Source organism: Gorilla gorilla, chromosome 6 (assembly GCF_029281585.2).
Source record: "Gorilla gorilla gorilla isolate KB3781 chromosome 6, NHGRI_mGorGor1-v2.1_pri, whole genome shotgun sequence".
Classification (NCBI taxonomy): Eukaryota; Metazoa; Chordata; class Mammalia; order Primates; family Hominidae; genus Gorilla; species Gorilla gorilla.
The window spans coordinates 144,104,968-144,121,059 of record NC_073230.2 but is presented as its reverse complement, the minus strand read 5'-3'; the positions used below and the strand labels follow the sequence as shown (position 1 = coordinate 144,121,059).

Below are 16,092 nucleotides of genomic sequence, written 5' to 3'. Positions count from 1 at the left end.
ACTTCCTTATGCTGGTGCTTCAGGAGCAGTATAGTTGAGAATATACTCTGAGACTTCTATGTTTGATTTTTTGCAAAGTGGGGTAGTTATTTCTCTTTTAAAGATTATAACGCCAAGAAATGCATCAGAGTCAGGAAATTAAAAGAAAAACATTTGAACGAATGCATGAATGTGAGCCGTACATGGAGAGGGAACAATAGTTGCAAAGCACTTCACTGGGTTTATCTTTCAAAATTGATATGAAGCAAAATTCATTCTAAATATAACTCTTCATTCTAATGGCCAACATGATGTTTAATTTTAAAGTAACTTTGCATAAACTGCAATACACCTTCAAAAATATAACTGGCTCTAAATCAACACTTGGATCAATATATAAACAAACATCTTTATGTTTAGGGACTGGTCATCTGAAATTTCCATTACAAACAGCAAAACAAATATAACTAAGAGATTAACCTAAGTACCAAATTATATTTTACAGCAACATGTGTCATTATGTGCTCACCATCTTCAGCTAGATAAACCACAGTAGCTTCCTTGGAGTCTGGATAAAGGGGTTCCGTTTCTAAGCCCGTTGGGATATACACTGGCTCAGGACAAGAAGGAGTCCAATCTGGAAAAAAAAGTGAAACATTATTTGAAGATGACTTCAAAATAAAACAGAAAAATTTTATTGCATATTTTCAAATTATTCATTGATAGATCTAGGCTAAAATGTAGTGTTTTGTGTGGGGTAAGATTTTACTAAGGGTTCATTGGAATAATGAATATTGTCACACTGTAATACAACTTATGACATTTCATTCATATCTTCTTCTGAATTATTATACTGAGTAGTTTCATGCTTGCTTTTTGCTCGTTACTGATTTTATACCTATTTTATAACACAATTCTCTTTCTCCTGAGCCCTTGATACCATTCTGTCCCACCTCTGGGAAATCTTACTCTACCTTTTATTCTTCCTTTCCCTTCAGCTTCTTTGCTTGATAATGGCTGTCAAGATAAATCTTATAAACATGTTCAGGTTTATCTCCCAAAAGGAAAGATAGTCTTAGATGTCCCCCTACCCCTGCCACTTCTCCTTTAGCTATCAGCTTTCCTTCCTTTTTAGGATCAAATTTCTTAAACATCATCTGCACTACTCTCAGGTCTTTCTGACCATGACCTATTTGATGGGGGAAAAATGACATCACAGCCTAACTACCCTAGTTATTTGTATTTTTTTTTTTAATGAACGAAGAATTTGATGACAAACAAGTATTACTGGACAAACATTTTGGAGATTATGTGTACATCTGCTTTAACAGCAGAAGTGTATTTGACATTATCAATAGGGGTCAAATCTAGCTACAGAAGAAACACAGTCTACCATATTGATGCAAATGTGTATCACTGTATTGTAGAGTTAAATGAATCACACATGACCAAATAAATTGATAATAAAGATAAGCAAATTATAATTAAAAATTTAAATGTTTTATTTAAAAATCTCATTAGTTGAAAGTCTTAACCAACTTAAGTCAAAATTAATGAACTAATAAAATAGCTCCCATTCTGAAAACATTAGGAATTTCAGCTATTTGCCTTGGTGTATGCTGATTTTCTTTTTTCTTTTCTTTTCTTTTTTTTTTTGAGATGGAGTGTCGCTCTGTCGCCCAGGCTGGAGTGCAGTGGCGTGATCTCAGCTCACTGCAAGCTCCGCCTCCCGGGTTCACGCCATTCTCCTGCCTCAGCCTCCCGAGTAGCTAGGACTACAGGCGCCTGCCACCACGCCCGGCTAATTTTTTTTTTTTTTGTATTTTTAGTAGAGACGGGGTTTCACCGTGTTAGCCAGGATGGTCTTGATTTCCTGACCTCGTGATCCGCCTGCCACGGCCTCCCAAAGTGCTGGGATTACAGGCGTGAGCCACCATGCCCGGCCTGTGTATGCTGATTTTCAAAAGTTGCACGAAATCCAGACTTCTCAGTTAAGAAAACAGAGATTTTATTAATTTCTGCTTATGCTCTTCTTTATTAATAACTAGTAAAGAACCATGAAACCCTATCATTATAACTGGAGAAAGAACTTGTATATAAGCGACAAGTTTGCAGTTTATTAGAGTACCCTTACTGAGAGCCATGTTTTGAGAATCAGATGTAACCCACTTCTGATACCCATATCCACTGTTCCACTAAAATTGTTCTTTACGTTGTATTTGAAACAGGGTGAGCTTTCAGTTAGATGTCCATAGATTAAATGGACAGACAGATGAATGGACATATGGAGAGATGAATGAATGGATGGTTGAACAATGCAAAGTTTTTATCCACATATTCCTTAAATGTAAATAATGTAATATACGTCTACTGCATAAACGTTTTATGTCTGGCAATATCGTCATTGCAAAAAAGCTACTCTAGAGCAAGGGTTGTTTAAGTAGAAGATTTTGGCTTGAAATGAAGCATTTCAAGATTTTCTGAGTATTCTATAGTAAGCAATTTCATCTGTAATGGGCTTAAACATCAACATGGATTCCTGATATAGGCACTTCTTCTTGACTTGTTATTCAGTGATAGATTTTCAGCTATCTTTATGTCAAGTAGCCTGGAAAATTCTATATTCATCTTTCCATTATCACAATCTCCTACTATCCTTGTTGATGTCTGCTGTTCAAAAAACTATTTGAAAGTGGTGGCTATCATTGTCCCAAGAGAACTCAGATGTCTGTGCATAGCAAATATGTTTCCTAGTTCTCTCAAAGCTGCAAACTCGAGCTGTGAAAAAACACTGCATTCTCTTGAGTCCTCCTTTAGTCAAAGTCATGTTCCCAGAAGAATGGAGACTGTGCTTAGCAGTTACCATGTCATATGAGCACCAAATCAGTGCTGTTTGTGCCATTATGTCTCATGGATCACCTTGTGAAGGTTTTTGCTTTGGCCTTCAGCTCCTTTCTCCATAGGCCTTAGGACAGGCTGAGACAACACCATGCCTTCAGCCCTTCACCATATGTTTCATTTTCTTCCAAGGAAAAAGAAAAAAAAAATAAACTTCTATGCAAAAGAAGACTCCTTCAGGTCCTAACCATCAGTATAGCAGATGTAAAAGCCTAAGTAGTTGGTAAGGATATTCCATTTTGTATATCTTTTTTCACTTGGCTACTGTGAGACTTCTTGTTGTCTGTTCTCAGATTTATCTTTGGGTGATCCCACTTTTTGATCACTGAGATATGGTATATGCAAATGGTCTTATAAAAGGGATATCCAGGAGTCATAGAAAATCCCAGAAAACAACTTCTGAATTAAAGGTGTTTAATTTGGAATGCTTTTTATAAGTAATTATTTTTATCAGACTTGTTTATTGTGTAAAAGTTAAAAGTATAGCTTAAGCAAAAAGAAAAAAATCCACAATCTCATTATGCAGAAATAAGTATCAACATTTCGGGTTGTTTTTTTTTTTTTTTTTTCAGAGACAGAGTCTCGCTCTGTTGCCCAGGCTGGAGTGCAGTGGCATGATCTCAGCTCACTGCAACCTCCACTTCCCAGGTTCAAGCAATTCTTCTGCCTCAGCCTCCCAAGTAGCTGGGACTACAGGCGCATGCCACCATGCCGAGCTAATTTTTTTGTATTTTAGTAGAGATGGAATTCCACCGTGTTGCCCAGGCTGGTCTCGAACTCCTGAGCTCAGGCAAGCCACCCGCCTTGGCCTCCCAAAGTGCTAGGATTACAGACATGAGCCACTGCGCCCGGCCAACATTTTGGTTTTTATCTTTTTAGGCTTTCTTGCTTTCAACCATCCAGTTCAGATGCTTTTGGCATATACTAAGAAAATATATTATTTCACATATTTAGAAACCCAGAAGTAGAGTGGATTCAAGGGATGGTATAATCAGTGACTCAGTGGTCATCCAGAGCTCACTTTTTTATGTCTCTCCACTTTGTCATCCTCATCCTAAGGCTTACCATTGTAAAATGTAAAACAACATGACTGTCAGCGGAAGTGTCTTGTACTAACTGACTTAATCAACTACAGTGGAATCAACCACAATGAGTCAACCACAATGTCTTCTTCATGTATACGGCATCATTCTATATATACTGATCACCAATTTGTTTTTCCCACCCACTTCACTAAACATCTTAGAGATGTTTAATATACATAGATCTTTATCATTTTTTAACATCTGTATACTGTTCTCTAATATGGATTGCCACAATTTGACCATTAGTGGACATAATAGTTATGTCTTTATTTACCTAAGAGATAAACTGCTGGTCAGGGAATACATGTATATTTTCCTTTATTAAGAAACAAAACTGTCAAACCTTTTTACAAAGTGATTATGCAATTTTACATTCCTACCAACAATGTATTAGAGTTCCAGTTGCTCTACTTTCTAATATTTGGTTGTCAGTCTTTTAAATTTTTTGCCATCCTGGTAGATGTAAAGTGGCATCTCCTTGTGGTTCAGATTTTCATTTCCCATGTTGAAAAATGTTTTCATATGATTATTGATTATTATAATTCTTTGAGAAATGTCTGTTCGAGTCTTTTGTCCATTTTAAAATTAGGTTTTGATTATTGGTTCGTAGGAATTCTTCATATATTCTGCATACAAGTCTTTTGTCATATATGTGGTGGGAATATTTTTTATAGACTGTGGCTTTCCTTTTCATTTTTAACTGTCTCTTAATGAGAAATTTTAAATTTTGATGAAGTCAACTTTATTAATTTTTCATTGTTTCTTTTTTCTTTCTGGCTCCTAAGGAATTGTTGTTGCCTTATCTATAACTACAGAGATATTGTTCCATGTTTTCTTCTACGAGCTTTATAATGTTAGGTTATATATAGCTTCATTTAGGTCTATGATCTGTCTTGAATTAATTTTTGTTTACTAGTGAGGTAGAGGTCAAGGATTTTTTTTTTCTACATGTATGCTAAGTTGTTACAACACCACTTACTGAAAAGACTTTCCTTACCCTCACTGGGTTTCTTTGGTGCCTTTGTCAAAGGTCATTTGGTAATAAACACGTTGGTCTATTTCTGGACATTTTACTCTGTTCCACCGATGTATTCATCTTTTTGTCAATTGTGCCCATTAAAAAAATCTACCAAAACATACTTCTATCCACATTTCACAGGGCCAGAAACAAAGCAAATATTTAAATGTTTATTAGGTATTATACTTATGAAAAGTGCAAAAACAAAGAACTACAGCTTACTGATTTATCACAAAGCAAATACCACATAGGCCAAGAAATATTACATTGCAAGCACCTTATATACTCCACTCATGCCCCTTTCCCATCACCAGCCTCTCCCTCCCTTTGAAAAGTAGCCATTAGTCTTAATATAATGCAGTCATTTCTTTACTCTCCTTTATAATTTTACCACCTAAGCATTCATATCTATGCATGTGTATAATATAGTTTTTATCTACAGAAGTGTAAATAAAACTATTGCTTTGCTTTGCCTATATTTGAACTTTATAAAATTAAAATCACACAGTATATGGTATTCTTCTGTGCTGTTTTTCACGTATATTCATGAAATCAATCCACATTGTGGCATATTGCTGTAATTTGCTTATTTCATTGATATATAATATTGTACAAAATGTTACAATTTATCGATTTCTATTTATAATGGACATTTGGGCTGTTTCAGTTTGGGGCTATTAAGAAAAATGGTGCTATGAACAACTTTATACATATTGCTTAGAGCACCTGTGCTCACATCAGTTTTAGGTATACAACTGGGAATAAAAATTCTAGGTTGCAGGGCATGTATCAATTTCAGTAAATAATGCCAAGCTATCATCCAAAATGATTATACCAATTTACACACCCACTAGCAGGTCACAAAGTTTCTGTTTGCTCCATATGCTCACCATTCCTTAGTATAAGTTAAATTTAACCTTGCAAGGTTTCTGTGAAACAGTACTCAGCCTCATTAACAATCAGGGAATAGCAAATTAAAATCACAACAAGACTTCATGATAAGGTTGATATTATCTCATATGTTTATTGGCCATGTGAATATCATTTTTTATAAAGTGCCCATTCAAGTCTCTTGCCCATTTTCCTTCTGGGTTGTTTGTCTTTTCTTATTACTTTCAGAAATGCTTTGTGTATTCCAGAAATGATCTATTTGTCAGTTATGTATTGCAAATATTAATATATTCTCCCAATCTATTGTTTGCCTCATTTTATTTTTTGATGAACTGAGGTTTTTAATTGTATCGTAGTCAAATTTACCAGTCTTTTTCTTTATGGTTTAGGGTATTTTCTGTTCTGTTTAAGCCTTTCCAGATTTTAATATCATGAAGATATTTTCTTGTATTATTTTCTAGAAGTCTTATTGTTTTACCTTTCATTTTTATATCCATAACCCATTTAAAATCGACTTTTGTGCATAAGGTTGGGGTGAGATTTCACTTTTTCCATATGGAAATCCAATTATTCCAGTATTATTTACTGAAAAGGCCATCTTTAACTTTCTCTTGCAGTTCCACCTTTGTCATAATGACCATATATGCATAGGTCTGTTTCTAAGCTCTCTGTTCTATTCCATTCCTGTTTCCTTTCAGCAATGCCATATATTACTATAACTTTATTAAGGTTTAAGAGCTAGTAACTCTTACAATTTTTTTGTCCTTTTAAGAGGTCGTTGGCATTTCCATATGCATTTTTAAAGTACCTTGTCAATTTCTATAAAAAAATCACAATTGGGATTTTGACTGGTATTGCATGGGACATGTAGATCAGTTTGGAGATAACTGACATCTTTAAAATAATGAGTCTCCCAATCTATGAACATGCTATTTCCCTCTATTTACTTAGGTCTTTTAAAAATCTCTCTCAATGCTTTATTGCTTCTTCATAGAAATCTTGTCTATCAGATTTATTCCTAGGCATGTGGTTTTTAATTTTATTTGAAACAGTTGAAAACATACAGAAAAGTTGCAATAACAGGAAAAACAACTTTTTTTCCCTGAAATATTTGCCAACATAATACCCCATCCTCTCCAAATACTTATATTTCCTCCAATGAAGGAAATCCTCCTATACAAATAACCATAATACAACCATCAAGATCAGGACATTAATACTGATTTATTTCTAATATTTAATCCTTAGACTTAAAGTTTTGACAGTTGTATAAATAATGTCCTCTATAGCAAAAGGATCCACTTTAGAATCACACATTGCATTGAACTTTAATGTGTATTTTAGTTTTCTTCGATATAGAACAGCTTTTCAGTCCTTCCTTATATTTCATGACTTTGACACTTTTGAAAATTACAGGTCAGATTTCCAATGTCAGCTAAGAGATACAGAATGTTAAAGAAAAAAAAAAACAAAAAAAAAACAACCCAGCACTTTGGGAAGCTGAGGCAGGCGGATCATGAGGTCAAGAGACGGAGACCATCCTGGCCAACATGGTGAAACCCCATCTCTACTAAAAATACAAAATTAGCTGGGCATGGTGGCACATGCCTGTGTCTCAGCTACTCAGGAGGCTGAAGCAGGAGAATCGCTTGAACCTGGGAGGTGGAGGTTGCAGTGAGCCGAGATCGCACCACTGCACTCCAGCCTGGTGAGACTCACTCCAGCATGAGACTCCATCTCAAAAAAAAAAAAAAAAAGTGTCATCCTCACCCTTACAACAAAAAATAAACTAACAAACTGCAAATTAATGACTTTTCGCCAACCCACCATAGAAGAGGTTGCAGGGCAACCAAATGCTCCAAAGTCTGTGAAAAGACAGAAACCTGCAAGGTGAAATTGGACCTCAGTAGTTGCCCACTGAAGGCAGATGCTGCTGAACTTCATATAATCTGGTAAAAAGGCACAGCTAAAGCTTTTAAAATAAATTTTTAAAAGCCAAATGTGAGTGTGAAGCCCCTTGGGGCTGCAGATATAAGTGGGTTAGTACCCACTTTCAGACTTTTCCTCTGGGAATCCCACCAGGTGCTCACAAGGAAGATCAAAGAGAATCCTGGGAAAGTTATTCTTGTGGTGGTGTGTTGGGGAGGGGAACAGCAGCAGCCTCTGCCAAACTCCACCCAGACCCATCTATGCATCTCCCTTTATGGAACAAAATACTTAATCTATAACAAGACATTAGTAGAAAACCATTGCATCTGGGGAAAGGGAACAGAAAAAAACAATAAAAAAAATCCCAACACTACCACACTAACCTTGAGTGAGATGTAGGCATATGTGCTATTTTGTCTATATAGTTGCCTGTTCTAGACATTTCACATAATTAGAATCACATTATTTGTTCTTTTGTGTCTGGCTTCTATCACTCAGCATAATGTTTTCAAAGTTCATCCATGTTGTACCATGTATCAGTACCTCATTCCATTTTTATGGCTAATTAATATTATATTGTGTGGAAATACCATATTTTGTTTTTCCATTCATCCATTCATGGACATTTGGGTTGTTTCCACCATGTGGCACTAAGAAAAATGCTGCCATTAACGTTTGTATGTAAGTTTTTGTTTGGATATATGTTTTCATTTCTCTTGGGTACATACCTACAGGTGGAACTGCTGGGTCAAATAGTAACTCAATGTTTAACTTTCTGAAGAAACACCAGGTTTCCAAAGTAGCTGCACAATTTTACATTCCCAACAGCAGTGTATAAGGGTTCCAATTTCTCCACATGCTTGTCAGCACTTGTTATCTGACTTTTTGATTCTAATCATCCTAGTGGGGGTAAAGAGGTATCTTATTGTGGTATTAATTTGCATTTCCCTATGACTAAAGATGTTGAACATATTTTCATGTGTTTATTGGCCATTTGTTCATCTACTTTGGAGAAATGTTTATTTAGATCCTTTGCACACTTTAAAATTTGTCTTTTTAATATTGAGTTGTAAGAGTTCTTTATATAGTCTAGATAGAAGTCCTTTGTCAGATAAATAATTTTCAAATATTTTCTCTTGTTCTGTGGGTTTTATTTTCATTTTCTTGACAGTTTCTGTTGAAACACAGAAGTTTCAATTTTGATAAAGTTCAATTCATCTATTTTTTTTTCAGTTGTTGCTTGTGCTTCTGGCATTATACCTAAGAATCCATTGCCAAATCCAAAGTCATGAAGATCTGCCTCTATGTTTCCTTGTAAGGGTTTTATAGTTCAGTCTGTTAGTTAGATCTTGATCCATTTTGAATCAATTTTTGTATATGGTGTGAGGTAAGGGACAAACTTCTTTATTTTGCATGTGGTTATCTATCCAGTTGTCTGGGTACCATTTGTTGAAAAGACAATGCTCTTCCTATTGAATAGTCTTGCCATCCTTGTCAAAAATCAGTTCACCACAGACACATGGGCTTATTTCTGGACTTCCAATTTAATTCACTGGTCTATATGTCTATCCTCATGACAGTACCACGCTGTCTAAATTACTATTTGTAGTAAGTTTTGAAGTCAGAAAGTGTGAGCTCTCAAATTTGTTCTTAAGTTTTTTTTTTGCTTTTTTTGGCCATTCTGGGTTCCTTGAGTTTCTATATAAATTTTAGTATCAGTCTGTCAATTTCTACAAAGCAACCCACTGGTATTCTAATGGAAATTGCATTGAATCTGTAGATTCATTTGGAGAGGACTGTCATCGTAATAATAGTAAGTCTTTTGATCCATAAACATGGGATGTCTATTTATCTAGATCTTTATTTTCTTTCAGTAATGTTTTGTAGTTGTCAGAGTATGTCTTGTACTCTTTACCTAAATGTATTCATATTTTATTCTTTTGCAAATTGAACAGTTTTCATAAGTTCATTTTAGGGTTGTTTATTATAAGTGCATAGAAATACAATTGATTTTTATATATTAGTCTTGTATTCTGCAACCTTGCTGAACTCATATTAGTTCTAAAAGTTTTTTTCAGTGGATTGCTTAGGATTTTCTATGTACAAAATTATTTTATTGGCAAATATAGTTTTACTTCCTTCTTTCCAATCTGGACTTTTTAAACTTCTCTTTCTGTCTAATTACCCTGGCTAGAACCTCCATTACAATGTCGTTTAAAAGTGGAAAAGTGGGTATCTTTGTCTTGTTCTTGACCTTATGGGGAAAGCATCTAGTCTTTTCACCATTAAGTAGATATTAGCTGTGGGATTTCCATAGATGCCTTTCATTGAGGACATTCCTTTCTCTTCCTAATTTGGTGAGTGTTTTTGTCATGAAAGGGTGTAGGATTTCTTAAAAATGTCTTTTCTATGTTTATTGAAATTATCTTGTTTCTTTTTAATTCTACTGATATGTTCTATCACATTAATTGATTTTTGGGTACAGGGAACAAACAACATATCTGGATCGATTCCACTTGTTCATGATATATATTCTTTTTATTTGTTGCTGGATTTAGTTTGCTAGTATTTTGCTGATGAATTTTACATCTATATTCATAATATATATTAGCCTGTAGTTTTCTTGTGATGTCTTTTGTGGTTTTGTTATCAGAGTAATACTGGCCTCATAGGGATGAATGGGGAAGCATTCCTTCCTCTTCTATTATTGGAAGAGTTTTTGAAGAATTAGGAATTGTTTGGTAGAATGTTCTAAACATTAAATGTTTGGTAGAATTCAGCAATGAAGCTATTTGGGTTTAAGCGACTCTCTGTAGTAGTTTTTCTATTATTAATTAAATCTCTTTACTTGTTATATGTCTATTTAGATGTTCTATTTCCTCTTGAGTCAGTTTCCATACTTCGTGTCTTGCCAGTCATGTGTCCATTTCATCTTAGTTATTTAATTCCTTTTTATTCTGTATCTGGTTCTCATCTAATTGATAATTACATCCTCTTAGTTTTCTAGCACAAGATTCTCAGGACAGTTACATACATCATCACAAGTTGGTAATATTCAAGCCTTTAAACTGTTTGCAACTATAGCAGACAGTTTGTTCTGCATTTAAATCACATGCCACAAAATTTCACATAACTTCTTCTTTTCAAGGGTATCCAAATCTAAGTATTCCTCCAAAAGATTTCACAACACTTCCAAAGTTGTGCTGAGGAGCCACTTTATTTTGTCTTATGTGGCAGATATAAAAGATGACTATTTTCCATAAGGCAGAATAGGTGACTTTGTTAAGTAATTGCCAGGATAAGCCACTTCCATATGCAGATTCAAGTAGTTGTTCAAGTTAGTCCACTGTTATATGAACAAAAGAGTATTTAGGAGTATAAGACCCTGCACTCAGCTAGTTGTCCTCCAAATTTCCACTGCTAGTTTTTCTATACATTGCTAGCTGTCCTCCAAATTTTCATTCTAACTTTCTTCCTTACTTACTAAGACCTGAATTTATCAGGGCAGCAATGTACCTCCATTAAAAAACCTTAAGTTTTCAGGCTTGCCTGTGGCCAGGAGTAGCCATGCAATATAATTCTAGTCAATGAGGGGTAAAAGATGACTTCTGGTGGAATTTCTGGGAAAGCTTTTTAAAAAAAAATAAAAATAAAAAAATAAAAGGAGATAGAATCAACTGGCATAAGCATGTTGCTCTTTGTTTTTCCTCCTCTTCACTGTATTTTCATCTGCTTAACAGGGTCTTTTGCAAAACAAGAGCTTTTAATTCTGAAGTCCAATTTATCAATTTTTTATTAATCATGTTTTTGGTGTCAATTCTAAGAACTCTTTGCTTAGCTCTAGATCATAAAGATTTTCTTCTATTTTAAAAAAGATTTATAATTGTATGTTTTACATTTAAATCTATGATTCATTTTGAATGCATTTTTGTATAAGGTGTTAGACTTAGGTTGAAGTTTTCCCTTGTCTCTTTCTTTTCTTCCTATGGATATCCAATTTCTCCAGCAATATTTGTTGAAAATGCAAACTTTCTTCCATTAAATTGCTTTTTCACTTTCATCAAAAACCACTTGGGAATATTTGTGTGGTTCTACTTCTGATTTCTCTATTCTCTTCTACTGATCTAATACCACATAGCTTTGACTACTGTAGCTATATAAAAGCTTGAGGTAAGAGGCTACTTTATCCCATTTTATGCTTCATTTTCAAAACTGCTTTTTTAAAAAGTTATTTTAGTTCTTTAGCCTTTCCATATAAATTTTAGAATAATTTTGTCTACATCTACAAAAAGAAATCCTGATAGGAATTTCTTGAAACCTATATGTCAACTGGGGAGAGCTGACATCTTACCACATTGAGCTGAGTCCTAATCATGAACATGGTATATTTCTTGATTTATTTAGATCTTCTTTTATTTATTTCATCAACATTGTGTAGTTTTAAGAATGCAAGTCTTATACATGTTTTGTTAGATTTACACCTAAGTAATTTTTAAAAAGTAATTATAACAGTAATGTTCTATATTGTGGTATGCGTTCAGATTACACAAATGTATGCCTTTGTTAAATTTGTTAAAATTCATTGATACAATTAGATTTGTGAATTTCATCTTTTGTAAAATGTACCTCAAAACTAAAAAGGAATTCTAGGTAACAATATACATGCTAAAGTATTTAGAGGTGAAATGTAAGGATATCTGCAACTTACTTTTAAATGAATAAAAAACTAAAAGGACTTGATTGGATAAAGAGAGGGATGGATAGATGGCTACATATGTGATAAAGCAATATAGTAAATTATTGATTGTAAGAATCTAGTTGATGGCCATATGGGTTCCTGTACAATCCTTTCAATTTCTCTGCATATTTGAAAACATTCTTAATAAAATACTGGGAAGTAAGAAGTTAATACAGAGCAAGAGGTTAAATAAAGAACAAAATAAATCTAAATAAATCCGATTTATAAAAAAAATTTATATTATTAGAATACAGCACAAAACTAGAACTAATAAATAATTTCAAGCACTGATTCTTTGAAAAAATTAACAAGATAAAGCCTACCAACATACTCAGGGGAGAAAAATAAGAATGCAAAAACACAATGTAAAATATTAGGACAAAGGGAAAAAATCTCCTATCTTTAAAGGAAATTATAGCAATTATAGGAGAATGCTTTGCTTAAATTTATTAAATGAATTTTAAAATCGTGCATGAAAAGCATTTTTCTAGGAAAATAAATAACCAAAACTGTCCCTGGAACAGAATATATAGGAAACTTAGATGTAACAAAGAAGAAACTGAGAAGTTTTATAATAACAATATTCTCTGTCTCTCTAAAACAGTAATAAAATATGCACAGTTTTAGAAGATTTCTCTCGAAATTAAAAAGAACATTAATTAAAACATTATTGAAACTGTTCTAAAGCAAAGAATTCTAAATAACGTTTATACCAAAACCTGATAAATGTACACAAGCTAGAAAATTTTTAAAAATCTATCTTATTTATGAATATTAAAGCAAAAATCCTGCATAAAATGAGAAAACAGGATTCAGCAACCCACTAAAAATTATTCACAATGACTAACTGCACTTTATTTCAATGCTATACAACTGGTTCAATATTAAAAAACTAATATAACTCACCAACATAATAGGTCAAATGAGAAGAATATCGTAATCCCTCTACCCCATAGATGTTAAAAGGCATTTAATAAAGTTTAGTAATAATTTCTGGTAAAGTTTTCTTAATAATATAAGAATAAATTGGTAACTCCTTAGCAGAATCAAAAAAATTTATTTTAAACCAGAAGCCAATAATTTGCTTAATGAGAAAACAGTAAAACTAGTCCCATTAAAATGAAGAATAAGATAAAGGCAACATTATTAAATATTTTTTGACAGTACCAGTAAATGCATTTAGTACAAAAAAGAAATATAAGGTATAAAAACTGAAAATTAGGAGATATAATTACATTAATACAGGATAACTGTATAATTGGAACATATATAATAATTTAAATATTAGAAACAAAATATGGCAATTTTCAAAAGTAATACACACAAAAATAACTTTCCTGTATGTAAACAAGTTAGAAAATATAAAATAATAAATATTCTATTTGAAATTGCTATTCTCACAACAAAAATATTTAGTTTTAGCAACAAAATAAAATACCTAACAATAAACTTAGAAACGGTGCAGAAAAAAAAATTAAAACTATAATAAAGGAGATAAAGGAAAACTAGGATAAATGGTGAAACAAATCTTATTATTGGACAGGAAGGTGCAATTTTAAAAGTATGTTACTCTTCCTTAAGTTAATCTATAAATTAATGTGTTCACAATAAAGTTACCAGTTTATTTATTTTAGGACAACTAGGAAAGCTTATTTTAGATTCCATATAGAGACATAATAAGGCAAAAGTAGCCAGAAAAATCTTGAACACAGTAAAACAGTAAGGAACTAAGTTAATCACATAACAGAATTATACTTTAAAAGCTATAGTAATAGAGTTTCATGCTGGCATATCGAAAGACAGATTAATGGAACAGAATTCAAAATTGGACCTAAAAGCTTAGTATATCATAAATGTGGCATTGTAAGTGGGTAGAAAAAGATAATTCATTTAATAAATTTTGTTGGAACAACTCACCAGGCATTTAATAATAGGACTGGATTGGAAGTTTACTTCTTATATCAAAATGGATTCCTGATGGATCAAAAATTTAATCACAAAAAATACACTTGGACACTACTAAGAAAGAAGTATGAAAATTTCAAAACCCCAGAAATCATTTAAAAATGATAGACAAAGTAACTACATAAAAATTACAAATTTATGCGTGACAAAGACAAAAAGGCAAATGAAAAACTGAGAAAAATAGCATGTAACATATAAGACACAGTAATCAAATCTCTTGCATAGACAGAAAGCACTTACAGATCGAGAAGAAAAAAAGTCTAATCAATAGCAAAATGGGCAAAGGATTTTATCAGGTAGCTTATATAAAGCCAGTAGATAAAATGTTCCAATCTCATCCATAAAGAATACATGAACAAAAAACACATATCAAGTAAACAATATCAGATTGTCAAAAACCAGAATGAGTGATTAACAGTATTGATGAGAGTATGGGAAAATAGGTACTCTCATTGTGCAGCACTCAGATGGCCTAGGTTGTCCAAACCCTGTACATCCAGAGAAAGATTTGGACCTTGTCCAACTCCTGGGAGATAACCTCTAAGACCCTGAAATATTCTGCCTGTTCAGAGTTTCTTTGTCTACTTGGGGCCTTGGGCTACATCAGATAGTTTACGCTAATAATGTGAGTTGTGGTGGGGGGCTCTGGGCCACATTATATTAATTTTGGATGGAGAGGTGGGGGACTGAATAACTAAAGCCAGCCACATGGGCATTCCATGCAGACATAACTGGTCCCTAATAGAAACTCTGGACACCAAGGCTGGATGAGCTTCCCTGATTAGCAGTAATTCATGAGTGTTATCTCACATCATGACTGGAGGAAGTAAGTGCTGTCTATAAAACCACCAGGAGAGGACAACTGGAAGCCCACATCTAGTCTCTCCTGGACTCTGCCCTAAATTAATTCAGCTGATTTTAGTCTGTATCATTTCACTGTAACAAGCCATAACCATTAATGTCATGGTTTTTCTGAATTTCTCGAGTCCTTTTAACCAATCATTGAACCTTGGGGTGGTCTTCAGGACTCCTGATCACAGGTGACATCAGAAGTGGGATTCACTAGAATTACCCTGACTCACTGAAATGTGGCAAAAGAATGGTTTGGGAAAAGGAAGGGGAAGAGGGTAGGAGTTGACAAACCTTTGATTCTGTATGGCCACTAGGCCACCCATGGTGTGAAGTAGCAGCTGTGTTGCAACCAGTTACTAGAAGTAAAAGTCACCACTGGAATTTAGAAATGATGAATCTAACTCCCAAAGAGTTGGCTCACTGGATGCATAAGGAAATGCAAAATGACAAGAAACAAGCTAAATATACAATCTCTCAGTTATTATGTGTAATAGCTAAAATTACAGTAAAGTGTGGAGGCAAATCCTGACACTGGGCCAAGCTTGAATTTCAGCTGGTCCAAGCTACAGACACTAGCTTCAGGGTTTCCAACAAAGGGACAAATAACATGCTGAAAAAACTGACAGCTAAAATAACATGAGTCATGAAAGAATAGGGAAAGACAAAAGGAAGAATCAAGGGACTCATCCCAGCAGGTTGGACACTGATGGGATCAAAGGTCTTAATGAAACACTATT

General features: G+C 33.8%; 1 protein-coding gene across 4 annotated transcripts in view; it reads right to left on the bottom strand.

Moving 5' to 3' along the window:
• AGBL3 (AGBL carboxypeptidase 3) overlaps positions 1–16,092 on the bottom strand; it is a 149,057-nt gene that overhangs the window by 117,953 nt on the left and 15,012 nt on the right. For 3 of the 4 annotated variants that reach the window (XM_055347160.2, XM_055347161.2, XM_055347162.2), the window contains one exon: positions 509–616. In XM_055347160.2, coding sequence (XP_055203135.1) covers positions 509–616 — 108 coding nt within the window. Of the gene's footprint in view, positions 1–508; positions 617–7,494; positions 7,609–7,698; positions 7,755–16,092 lie in introns of those variants that run through there. The other variant, XM_031012773.2, reaches the window with a different exon arrangement.